The sequence below is a fragment of the Bactrocera neohumeralis genome, chromosome 4 (genome assembly GCF_024586455.1).
Source record: "Bactrocera neohumeralis isolate Rockhampton chromosome 4, APGP_CSIRO_Bneo_wtdbg2-racon-allhic-juicebox.fasta_v2, whole genome shotgun sequence".
NCBI lineage: Eukaryota > Metazoa > Arthropoda > Insecta > Diptera > Tephritidae > Bactrocera > Bactrocera neohumeralis.
In genome coordinates, this window is record NC_065921.1 from 65,667,528 (window position 1) to 65,680,927 (window position 13,400).

Below are 13,400 nucleotides of genomic sequence, written 5' to 3' on the forward strand. Positions count from 1 at the left end.
ATACTATTCCGTTATTACGGGGCATCTCGACAGGCAAAAGTTGATGGCATAATAACTATTGCCATTGTCTATTCTAAATCTGTATGTGGACATTTGCTATCATAGCATAATCATTTGCGAAATGGCGTCAAGAAGGCAAGTACGAGCACTTAAAAATTTGAAAAGGCTTTATGAAATACGTAAAGAAACAAAAAAAGAAGACCAAAATACTGGCTAAATCCATTTCTGGAATTTAGAGGTCTTCATGATTTGGAAACACATCACCTTAAATATATTTTATGGGAGGAAGAACAGGATTTTAACAATTTTTTTCAGATTTTTGTCGCCCTCATAATTACAATAGGGTCGAGAAACGACATTTCCTTATAGTAGTATAAATTGGTTCATATACCACATCAGCCGACATTCCAGACTTTCTGCACCCATCCACCATTTGCTCCTCTAGGACATGTGGCTTCCGTAGATTTTTAATTTTTTGTTTTTTTAATTGCTCTAATATCTTTCGCACACTCCTTCGAAATTTGCGTCCATGAATTAAGAAGAATTCTTATAATTAATATTAATTAAATTAATATTAATTAAATTAATATAATAATTATAATTTTATAATTTAGCACAACCGTCTTAACACTCGGGCTACTAAATTTAAAATAACCGAAATAAAACTGCCGTCGGTGTATATGTAAATGTACTGTGTTGAATCTTCGAAATTTTCATAGGAATGAAAACTGAACTGTCACACAATAAAAAACATACAAAGTTGTATGCCATATATTGCATTCCATATTGCTTATGGAGTCTATACGTACACCTGTACAGTTAGTATACCATAAATTTTTGCTTGTCGAGATGCCTCGTAAGGAAGTCGATCAATATAAACAATCGATAAACATATTTAAGCTGTGTACACAATGTTTCGTTGTCACATACAAATACTATGTTCGGACCGACATTGAAAACATTTTGAAAATACATTTGTATGTTGTGGAATCTAAGTCGTTCGGACCTACAATGTGTGTTTTCGATGAGTTTTCACTGACAACTATCATAGCGGCATTCTCTAGCTCTTGCAAGATTGCACGATGACACAAAATGCAAAAATCCTATACCGAAATATGCAAGGCCAAGAGAGCACCCATTGCCGAATCTAGTGATATATGACGGCACGAAAATAAAGGTGGGTTTTGGTCTGACATATTTATAGCCATTGCAAATAATTTTCTGCGTGCGTTTGTTGTTGTGCCGTTGCACCAAGAGGAAAATTCTGTAATTTCTGCACCGTGCAAGGTTTTGCAAGAGCAAGAGAATCCCCCTAATATGAGAATATCAAGCGACAGCTGTTTTTGTATATGGAATGTAAACAAATATCAAGTGACAATTTAGGGTCGGCAAAATATATCTTCCAAAAACATCGATTAAACTAGAGCAGGCACCGATTATAATGTGTGGAATGTAAGTTTTCAAGTAGTTTTCAGCGAAAACTGTGCTTTCGTTTGACAGATTTTACATGGACGGAAACACAAGTTTTCGTGCGAAAACCGGTTTTTCCACGAAAACATGTTTTCGTTGTCGGTCCGAACATAGTAAAAGTTAGATTATAACAACAAGTTAGAAATGTAATGCCAAATTTTTTTAGTATAGTTTCTTGTCAGCCAATTTTTTCAAGACTTTTTATAAGAAAAAGATTTTCAAACTCTCAGTAATAGAAGTGATAGCATAATACTACTTTTGTTATAGTCACAAGCTCAAAACAGTAGGAATCCACTTGCGAATCCAGGAAATTATTTTAAAGGACCAACTTGAAATGTGTAATTAAAGCAATAAGAAAATATGAATGAGACTTAATTGCAAAAAAATTCCAAATTGTCACTGCAATGCCGAAAAGTAGATTATAAGGAGCAAAAGAAAACCAATTTCCAGTGATACTTTTACCAGCGATATGGGTAAATTGTATTGTTTACTTTTTAATGCAGAGAGCTTAAAGAGAAAGAACAAGAAATGAAAGCAAAAACACAATTGCGTATCTACTTTAAATTAAGTAAAATAAGAAATTTTTAGATAACGATTTTTGAATGTAGTTTGTAAACTTCGAAGTTCATTCGTAAAATTCGAAGATAGTTTGTAAAATTCTAACATAGCTCGAAAAGTTGTTTTTGATGTTAGTTACTTATAAATATAAATTTTCCAAAATAATTATATAAAAATAAAGACTAACCCGCATTTTCTGCTACTTTAGAAAAGTTGCATGGTGAGGTTATGTTATTAAAGAATATGTATATAATACTTTTTCACATAAAAATAATAAAAACTCGTCAGACATTTTGCACTGATCTTATCACAAAAATTCACAGCTTATTTTACAACACATTTGCTTTTGGAAAAAAAAGAGTATTAATTGATTGCTGATCGGTGTTCATACTCATATTTTATGTCATAATTGCGTCACGCCTCAAATACATCAACTACCTTGTCACACAAGCACACGCACATACGAGCACAGAAATTTTGATTGGATTACCAGCTTTTTTTAAGCGAAATATTGCAATAAATGCTAGCTGCTGGCATTAAGCAATTTTAGCAATTTTTTTCACTTACTTGTTTACACATATTTCGCAGCACAAAGCTATTTCTAATAAAAAAAACTGGTAATTTTTAATCTAATTTTTTATTATTTTTTAAGTCATGGTTTCGGTTTAATTTTTGAGTAAATTGTCAACTTCCTACTGCTTGCTTAGATAACTATGCGCACACAAACATACATATTCTTGTACTAATTGCTAAGTTTTTTCTTACACTTTTTTTGTCTTCAATCAATGTATGGTGTTTGCATTGCAAAAATTGTGTTGTATTTGTTATAAAAACGCATACGAAAAGGTTTTGCATATGTTGGCGGTGCCTGCGTTGTGAACAAGCGTTTGGAAAAAGTCAACAGTGTTGCCATCATTGAGGATACCGGCGGTTTCAGCGGAATTATTGTGGCTGCCCATGAAGTTGGACACTTGTAAGTACTAAGAAATCCATATAGATTGCAAAAAATTAAATAATATATATATATTTTTTTAAATATACATATATTAAGAAAAAACTTTAACTTCGATTGCATCGATAAACTTTTGATAAGCAATATATTGCAAATGTAGCGTTGCCTTGCTGTTTCCTCACTTGTAAAATGAAACAGTTTTCGATACAGGAACTTAATTTTGATCGGTCAGTTTCTATGACAGTTATAAGCAAAAGTGGTCTGATATCAGCGGTTCTGACAAATGTAGAGCTTCTTGGTAAGAAAAGGACGTGGGCAAAATCAATTTGATATCTCAAAAGAATGACAGACGGACTTGGATCGGTCGATTTAGCTCATCACGTGTATATAGATACATATTTTATAGGATATCCGTGAAACTTAATAGGGGTATTCTCTTGCTCTTGCAAGATTGCAGATTGCAAAAATCCTATACCGAAATATACAAGGGCACGAAAGCACCCATTGCAGAATCTGCTGATATATGAACAGCTGATTTGGTCAATTTATTGTAAATGACTATTGTGCATGGCTATTATGAATTGGCGCACATTCTGCATTCATTCTTAACAAAAAAACTATAACAAATCTTTATAATTTAAATAGAAATTATAGAATCTATTTAAAATTTACCTTCCTCAACAATTTAACATCAAAATATGTATTTAAGTAAAATGACAGCTAAAACAGGGTTGCAATTATGTTTTTGCGTGACATTGCACGCAAATATACATAGGTTTTGGTCTGACATATTTTACAGCCATTGCAAATAATTCTCTGCGTGTGTTTGTTGTTGTGCCGGTGCACCAAGAGGAAATATATGCAATTCTTGCACCGTGCAAGGGTTTTGCAAGAGCAAGAGAATACCCCTAATATATTTGGAAAATAAAATATCAGAACATTATCTTCACACTCTTGTAAGCGTCACTCATAAAGAAAGCACTGATTAGTTTGAACCGATAAGAAACGATAAGCAGCTATTATCGATAACTCACCAACATAAAGTGTACTCACATCACAGCACAGAGTGTTTCGTAAAGTGCAATTTTTTATTGACTACAACACTTTTTCTTAAAAAAAGCAACAACAATGCAAACATGCTAAAAACACGAAAAAACACTTGACAACGTTTCTAGCCGATTGCCTAGCCCAACTATTACAGCGATTTCCGCTGTCACCATTGACATATGCGCATTAACATGCAGACAAACTCGTTTGCATTTCCTTCGTCAGCCAATAGTGCAAGAAATAAGTAACACACTTGAATATGGTATTTTGCAAAAACTAACGTTGAAAACAAAAACACAAATTATAACTGTAAACTATACGCTTTTTGCCCACACATTTCTGACATGCTATTCCATACACACACACAGGCTCGGCGCCGTTCACGACGGCTCACCACCACCCAGCTACCTCGGCGGTCCGGGTGCACAGCGCTGCCGCTGGGAGGACGGCTACATAATGTCCGATTTGCGACACACCGAGCGCGGTTTCCGGTGGTCACCATGCACCATACAGAGTTTCCATCACTTCTTGAAGTGAGTAGCGCCAACAAAAACGTACTTTTTATTGTTAAATATAACTTCTTTATTAATTATTTATAGCGGCGACACCGCCACCTGCTTGCACAATGCACCGCATGAAGACAGCGCGCTGGGACGCGCATTGCCCGGCACACTGCTCTCGCTGGACGCGCAGTGTCGTCGCGATCGCGGCACGTACGCTTGCTTCAAGGATGAGCGCGTGTGCGCGCAACTATTCTGTTTCGATGCGCAGACGGGCTACTGTGTGGCATATCGGCCGGCCGCGGAGGGTTCCACATGTGGCAGCGGGCTGGTGAGTAATTGTAGTGTTAAATATTTTATATTTTGGAGAGTTTACTGAGAGTAATATAATTTTGCAAATGCATTAAAATAAAAGCATTTAAAAAAATTTAATGCTCAAAAAATATTATTATGAAAAATTTTAATTAAAAAAAATTCACTCTCCACGCTAGACGTGTCTGGACGGTCGGTGTACGCCAGCTACTTCAAATGTCATACCAGCTTACCGTTCTTACAAGTAAGTACACGCTTTTTCAATCGCCAAATCTTATATACATAGGTGTTTATAGTTCAAAATTTTATTTTTTTATTCAATTCAAATATCTCCGAATGTCAAGTTTTTAGTAGTAAATTTTTATAGTTTTGTAGTTTTTTACTTTTAGTTTGGTTAAACAATTTTAATTTACTATATAACGGTATCGGTCATTGTTACTAGTATGGTGACTTTTACAGTTATAACTGTTTACAATAACGTTACTCGTTGGCTTTAAATAAGAAGCAATTTTTTAAACAATAATTTACAGTTAACTGGTCTTTTGTTTAACATTTTTTGGTTCAAATTTGTAATGCATAATTTTTTGTTGTACAAAAACAAATTTATTGCCTATACATGAAAGTTTTTGGTTAGCAAAATTCTTAGCGTAGAATATATTTTATACAAAATGTACATATATACTTTAGTGAACACTATATTTACACTTTTTACCTACACATATAAACACTTACACTAAAACACAGTTGATTTTATTTTCGAATTTGTAAATTTTTGTATATATGTACATGTTCAATGTAAATAGTTTGAAAATTACAACAAAATAATCCAACAAAATTTTTACATACCCAAAACCACAACAACAATCGCAACAAACAACTGCTTAACAACAACACAAAAAATTGCAACACTGTCACACCACGAAATCAACAAAAACAAAACCAACCCAAAAAACAATCGATAACATAACAACACCGCTAACACAAAACTGAAATGAAAAAAATTAAACACAAAACAACAACAATACAGTGACAACAACAGTGGCACCGAAAATACTGATACTAGTAGCGAAGAAGAAGATGAGGGGGAGAATGTAAGTAGCGAAGAAGAGCAGGATCTACCGAACGTCTTGGCTAAGAGTACACCTACGACCCAGCAACGTTTCGGTAATACGGTGGAGAAGACGTCACGCGAAGTCGACGACACTTCCGATCCCAAACGTATTACAACAAAAACGATAACCACCAGCAATACACATACACCGACACAAACGGACTCACGCACCACGATCACCTTGGAGACACACTCACGACACCAACACAACAACAATCAGCAACGGCAAGTGCAACAGGGTACTTTAGAATTTTTAGCCAGGTTTTTAGCACAGAATCCACAATGGCAACAGCTTTTGGGACAAGCGGCGCAGGTAAACGCGCTAACCGGCGCCGCCACGAATGCCGCCGATGTGGCAACCATAGAGACTGCCGCAAAGGCGAAAGTGGCAGACAAAGTGGCATCCGCTCATATGCCACAAACAAAGTTGCCGCAGGGCGCAGTCGTTGTGCAAACGAGCGTGACCAGCAGTACGAGCAGTAGTAGTGGCGTTAGTAGCACAAATAGTAGTAGTTCAGGTAGTAATAATAGTAGTAATAGTAACAGTGACAATCAAACAGTTGTTGAGGATACTGGCGCGTTGCAAGTTGCTGAGTATATTGACCTTAATAAAAGCGAAAAACAGCCTATACTGAGCGTAGTGGACGAAAATAATGCCAAAGCAAAAACTATGCTAACACAAAGCAAATCAGAACCCGAAATCCAACCACAACCACACCAACACACAACCAGATTGGCAAAATTAACACAAATTCAACAGCGCAAACCAACCACCACAACCACAGCAACAACACCACCAACCGCACAACCTAACCTCTTCCAAATTTACACGCATGAATTACGCAAACAGTTACAATATTATTTAGGTTTCCTGCGAGCGCACACTGGCGACAACGTCAGCGCTGGCGATAGTAGTAGTAGTATTTTGAGTAATAGCAAACGTACAGCAACAGTAAAGCAAACCGTTACAACCAACACAACTAATTCAAATTATAGCAATACGGGGAGTGCGGCCGCGAAATTACAGCAACAGTCGGCGTTGCTGAACAACAACAATCGCAACAATGCGGACGACATCGATGACAACGAGGACAATGTGAATGACAGCAATGTGGACGCGGATGATGACGCGAGCAATGAGGCAATAGATGACAAGCAACAGAAACGTAAGTTCAATACAGCAACAACCATAAACGTGAGTGCACAACAACAACAAAACACACAACCAGCGCCGCCACCGTCAGCACCGACTCGCAGCAGCAGCAATGGCGGCAGTAACGGCAATAATAACAATAACAATAAAGCGCTGCAAAGGCCGGCAACATTTCTTGACGCCTATTTGAAGAAACTGCAAGCGCTTAATGCGCCAACGGACACAACGGCCACACTGACGGCCACCACCACGAGCACCACAATGTCGACATCGAGTGTGGTGGGCAGTGGCGTCGTCGGCAAAGCAGTACCAGCTGCCGATACGCCCGAGAACGAACCGGTGAAGCGTGCGCCGGCGGAAACGTTCGGCAGTCACTTTCTCAAACGTACGCAAAATTTATCGAATAGTAAAAGTAGTAGTGTGGGAGGTAGTAGTGGTGTTGATGGTAGTGTTGGTAATAGTAGCGATAGCAACATTTACATTAATCATGGTAACAGCTACAACAACAACAATTCAAATAGAAATCACAAAAAACTTACACGCATTTCGAGTCACAATGCTGCTGCAAACAGTCGTACGTCATATGATGATGCACACGAGCAAGTGCACGAACATGTTGTGAGCGATGTGGCAACACACATCGCGACAACAACACAACAACCAGCATATGTTACAAATTATTTAGGTGATAATACAAATAATTTGCCAAGCTTGCTGGAACAGCAACAGCAAGCACAACAGTCATCCTCAACAAAAACAACAACAACATCCGCACAAGAACAACAAAATCAACAAACATCACAACAAAAAGCACATAAAATCAGAACACAAAAACTAATACGTCGTCAATTGTTGCGTACGCAAATTAAATGAAGACAATACGTAAAGTTTGTGCGTAAGTGACGCCAGCGTTTACATTTGTTCTGCTATAGCACCATATTTAGTTTGTAATTCTATTTATATATTTAGCATTTAAAGCGCCAAGAGGATTACATTACTTTCTCACTTCATGTGCGCAATACCGTTGCGTTCAGCAATCACGCACACACACTACTGTACGCCACTACACACAGCGTTAGAAAAAACGCAGAGTTACCAACTTGTCATTCTGACAAGCAGCTATTTTTTTTTCAAATTATTTGTCAGTTAGCAGAAAAAATAATATTTAGTACGCGAAACGCCACGCCAAATGTACCGGTTATTCTGCTTGCTTAGCGCTATAGCCGCCCAAGCGATTTTCACATAATCAACTACGCTCACATAAAACGCAAACACAGCGCACACGCTTCTCTTCCTCAGAAGCATTACAAATAACTACACGGTTACTATCGACTTTCGTTGCCAATCTACAAAAATGCGGTAAGCAAACTTAATACAAGATTTCAATATAATTTTGGATACGGCATGCATTACCTTGGGAGAGTTTAGTAATCATTAATAAAATGCAACGGTATATAATATACAGTTAACGGAAGCTTGGAGTATGCTTTATATAAACATGTGAAAAAAGCACAACTAACCGTTATTAGGCACGGCCTGGTAATGAATTTTATTTTAAAAGCATTACGCATGGAATTAGGTACTTAAAATTATATAATTGCTGCATGAATTAATACTTAGGCGGCCATAAGGTGTAGCGCAAATTCGCCGCGGTGCAACATTTTGACGCCCATTTCTCGGATAAGCGAAAATGAAGTGGCAACATAACCCCATCTGCACATTAATTTTAAATATAGCGTATTTGCCTGCGCAGAATTAGCTTTACTCACTTTGTAGGTGGATATTAAGTACTGCTTCTCCGTGCGCAAAAAAAAATAATTTGCTTCATCATTGAACAATTGGTGCTAATTTATTAAAGTCAGAGCGCATAAGCCACCATTTGCTTGGTATATGGTAGAGCAGTATGCGTATGCTACGTTTTAACACATTTTTGCCGTTAACTGCGTAATAAATTGAACTGGCATCCTTTAATGTCATCGTTAACAAAAAACATATTTAAAAAATGCAAAATATTGTAAAATTTGCATATGTTGGTCATATGTGCTTTACAAGTAATCCGCTAGAACACAGTCATAGTTAAAATATACTGCATAAGGCACTCATTTATACACACAAACAATGCAAAATGTGATCATATCACTTGTGAAATGTTTGCATGCATTCACCACACATACATAGTTTCATTGACTTGTTAATATTAATACTTCATCTTCTTAACTTATTGGTTGCTATTCATACTCTTTATCTTCCTTTTCATGCACATTTTTCCGTTAATTTTGAGAAAAAGTAAAATCTAAACAGCAATCGGATTTAAACTCAAGTGAAGTTCACTTCAACATTTACAAATAAAGTGTCCGTGGCACATTCTCAAATCGCTGAAGAATCTCCACAGCATATTGCAATGCAGAAAATACACTTTACACACATATTAGCTTTCCCAAATAATACAAAAGCAACTATTTAGTTGTATACAGACAATTTGTACTTGTTTTCACAATATTATCACTAATAGCTGCTCCACTACTGCCTATGGCAAGTTCCATTACCTAAAATTCCGCAAACACTCTTAGACTTATTTAAAGTATTATCTCATCATAGGCAATGTAGCGGCATTTGTTAGTACACAGTTTTTACAATATTTGAAGAAATTTAAAAGCATTTTATCACAAGAATTTTGCAAACAATTACAGTTACGCGAACTTTCTTTTTTTTAACGAATTGGCGCACTTTATTTCAACTTATATTCTCTACACTATTCTTCTTCTATGCTCATCCAATCAACCGGTATGAAGTACAGGGTCACACAAATGAAAAATTATAACAAAAAATGTTTGTACTCACATTCGCATTCACACAGAAACAATGGAACTCATAAAAACAACAAAAACACTGTCCACTATTTTCACCAACACCAAGAACACAATCATATGCAACACTGCAACACTTAATACAGTACACATGTAGCATTAGCTAATCAGTCATACATATATTGCATTACTAAAACAAGACAAATAAAAAGGATTAAATGGTGTCTAAGCATTAAAGAACATCAGTAGAACATATAAAGAGTATAAAAACCCATATAATTTCACAAACGCATAAATTTATGAGAAACCACATACATACAAAGGCATTTATTATGCATATTAAAAATGCATAAATTCAATTTAAAATTTGGATATGGATGTTTAGACAAAAACTTATGCAAAGTTATAGCAACAGCAGCAGGTTTCTGGAATACTTAGCATGTAGTACATATAATTTAATTTAGTTTAACTGGATGTATTGGATAACTACCTACATACATATAAACGCATTGCGTAATACAGCTGGAACGTGGAATATGGTTATAAATTACAACGTTAAGGAGAAGTATAAAATAAACACCATCAACCTTATACTATTATGGATATTTGAAATGCATTGAAACAAATTTAAACTTTCGCATATTATATTATAAAATATATAAGAATACTCAAAATTTAAACTCGTCAACTAAAAAAATACACATACAAACATTTTAATTTGCATTTGAAATGTAAATTAAATTAAAAACTAAAACCAGCATCATCTTGAACTACGAAATTTTGCATGACAGTGGCGGCAAATACACATCACTCATCATAAAATCAAAAAATTTAATAAATAAATATATTTTAGATATAAAAAACTTAACAAATTACACCAAAAATAAACAATTCTGGCTTCATTAGTAACAACATACTTGCATTTCTTTATATGCATACCGATTAATTCATATTTAGGGTTACAGTTTTTTTTATTTATTTTAGTTTTTATTTTGTTACTTATTTTTGTTATTTTCTTCGTACATACATATATTTATTATTTGCGTAATTATTTTAAAATACATTACACATTTCACATTTACTGACTACTTTCGATTTCTTTTCATTCATACCACCCTTTATTATGTACGTTTACTAATTGTTACCGTTTCCTTTTTTATGTGCGCTGTATAGTGGTTAACTGGAAGGCGTTTCCTTTTTGAAGAGAATAATTCCGTTGCTGACTGAGTGAAGGCGCCGCCATACGTTTTTCATATAAATAACGTTTTCTATTTTGATTTGACGTCCCATAAATATGATCGGAAGTATATAATGCAAAAACAAATGTGGCAGCAATTGACGATGACAGCAGCGGTAACATGAACGAGCATCTCAACACAACCACAACAATTAACAGCCGTATATTATGTCGATATAAACACATATTTAGTAAAAGATTTACGTACTAGTATATTTAAATTAGGCAGCTTGCAAAAGACACATCATTGCCATTTTAAATTTTTTCAAACAAATATTAACATACACATTTACATTTCTAAACAAATAGTTGAAATTAATGCATGAATTTAGTTGAAGCAGTTAAAACTGAATATTAATCAAATAAAACGCATGAAATCATACAGCGCCACGCATACATACATACGCAATTACATAAACGGTTTCATTTAAACCAGCACATATCCCTATGCTACCCAAAATATTTACTTAAGTATGTAGTTATGTACAACACAACATACATGTATGCGTCGTAAAAATACAAGAAGCATCGATCACACATAACCACACTTGAGAACATCCATATTTAAATATTTCATACGTACTTTAAAAAGAAACATAGTTAGAATTTATTGATTTGTTTTAGGTTTTAATTATTATATATATGTAAATTAAAGAATAATTATATTTAATTTAATTGTATTTTTTAAATAAATTTTATGTTCTTTTTTGTTAAAAGCTGTAAAATGCATTTGTGCATTAGAATGAATAAATGTAGATACATACATATATATTGAAAAAAAAGAAGTTATTATATATGTGAATAAATGGTTTTGCGCGAATTCTAATAACTCATATTTTGTAAAATTCATTATATAATGTTAGTTTCAAACAGACGAAAGAAATACACGCATAGAATGTTCGCATTCAAGAAAAAAACAATAATAACTAAATTTCATTAGTAGCTACGACCTATAACATACATACATACATACAATTCATTGACATATTGTTTAAATATAAATGTTTATTGTGTTGTAGACACATGATAAAGAAATACACTATGTGAATATTTTACCATAAGTCTAATAATTGTATGAATATGTCATTTGACATTTTAGGTAAGAAGGCGAATAAAGGATATACATGTTTCACACATATATATAGCTAAATACATTAATTAAAAAATATACTTATAGTTAAATGCGAAAGAATGTGAAAACCATTAATTTAGAGTTTGTAAAAATTTAAAAATTGTTGAAAATAAAATTTGCTTATTGATACATATGTGTATTATTTTTGTAAAATAACATTTTTCATTATTGTTATGCGTAAGAGTATACGAACTCGTAAGTATTGAAGATATAATCTATTATCACAGCTGTAAAACTATAAAGTTCGCAAAAATCCGCAAAAACTTTGTTAATTGGCCGCTTTGTAGGTACGAGGAGAGAGTTTAATAGTAGGGTTGTTACAAAGCCCCTAACACAAGATTATTGTAGTTGTTTTTACTATGGCAGAAATATTCACCAAATCAATTTGGAGATTGCGGCGAGGTAACTATTCTAAACATGTTAAAAGCATTATGAATATTTAAACTCTTTATATATGTATGTACATACATATGCATATATATATTCACAAATTTCATATTCAGTTATTCCATCGCCTTTTTGATATCTGGTATTTTAATAGTGATTTTCCTACTATCCACTCTTCCCAAGAAGTCGTCAATATCAATTTGATTACTTAAATCTTCGGTATAAGTATAAGAATTGTAAAACGCTGAAGCAGCTGTGGCTAAAAATAATGCGCCATCGTTAACATCGCTTGTCAAAGTATAACGTGTACCCATTATGCCGGCCAACAAAAGTTCAGTAGACAACTGAAACAAAGGACGTGGGGGATCTTTTGAATTCAAATATGCACCATAACCTAGAACACTACCAACAATGAGACTTGCTCCTAATTGAATAAAGGAGTCTGAAACAAACAAAAACTTTCTTATAATAAAAAAAGAGAAATGTGATATTTTAATTACCATTATCCATAGCTTTTACAACGCCCAATGCGGTATATGTGCCCGCCAACAGAAAGCCCATCACATCAACAGTCATTCCTAATTGTATTACATTGGCGTTTTCACAACAAAAGTGAGAATTGTCATTTCAATCATTTAATAAAAATTTTAAATAGTCCAAATATTGATTGAAAAATAAAGTGAGTTCTGAAATAGGGCGCGTTATCATTTCTGATTAAACAGGTCAATACACAA

General features: G+C 34.4%; 2 protein-coding genes across 9 annotated transcripts in view; one reads left to right on the forward strand and one right to left on the reverse strand.

Moving 5' to 3' along the window:
* The window catches only part of LOC126757634 (A disintegrin and metalloproteinase with thrombospondin motifs 5), a 160,593-nt gene extending 148,185 nt beyond the window's left edge, over positions 1 to 12,408 (forward strand). For 2 of the 7 annotated variants that reach the window (XM_050471694.1, XM_050471695.1), the window contains exons 11-16: positions 2,875 to 3,001; positions 4,396 to 4,560; positions 4,627 to 4,858; positions 5,019 to 5,083; positions 5,867 to 8,462; positions 11,084 to 12,408. In XM_050471694.1, coding sequence (XP_050327651.1) covers positions 2,875 to 3,001; positions 4,396 to 4,560; positions 4,627 to 4,858; positions 5,019 to 5,083; positions 5,867 to 7,976 — 2,699 coding nt within the window. In that variant the 3' untranslated portion in view covers positions 7,977 to 8,462; positions 11,084 to 12,408. The remainder of the gene's footprint in view (positions 1 to 2,874; positions 3,002 to 4,395; positions 4,561 to 4,626; positions 4,859 to 5,018; positions 5,084 to 5,866; positions 8,463 to 11,083) is intronic. The other 5 variants (XM_050471696.1, XM_050471697.1, XM_050471699.1 and 2 more) reach the window with 5 other exon arrangements.
* Positions 12,338 to 13,328, reverse strand: LOC126757635 (transmembrane protein 14 homolog). 2 transcript variants are annotated; one of them, XM_050471703.1, is made up of 3 exons: positions 13,167 to 13,328; positions 12,748 to 13,108; positions 12,338 to 12,690 (listed from the first exon to the last, which is right to left on the reverse strand). In XM_050471703.1, exons 1-2 carry the CDS (start codon positions 13,240 to 13,242, stop codon positions 12,783 to 12,785), a joined length of 402 nt encoding a protein of 133 aa, XP_050327660.1. In that variant the 5' UTR covers positions 13,243 to 13,328; the 3' UTR covers positions 12,338 to 12,690; positions 12,748 to 12,782. The 2 variants fall into 2 exon arrangements, with proteins under 2 accessions (XP_050327660.1, XP_050327659.1); XM_050471702.1 differs by having other exon boundaries at positions 12,338 to 13,108.
* Positions 13,329 to 13,400: the final 72 nt, after the last annotated feature.

Excerpts from the sequence above, each read along its gene's own strand:
- LOC126757635 (XM_050471703.1), bottom strand. The coding sequence starts at position 13,242 with ATGACTGTTGATGTGATGGGCTTTCTGTTGGCGGGCACATATACCGCA. Across the intron at positions 13,109-13,166 it reads TGTAAAAGCTATGGATAATG|ACTCCTTTATTCAATTAGGA; the intron begins GTAATTAAAATA and ends TGTTTGTTTCAG.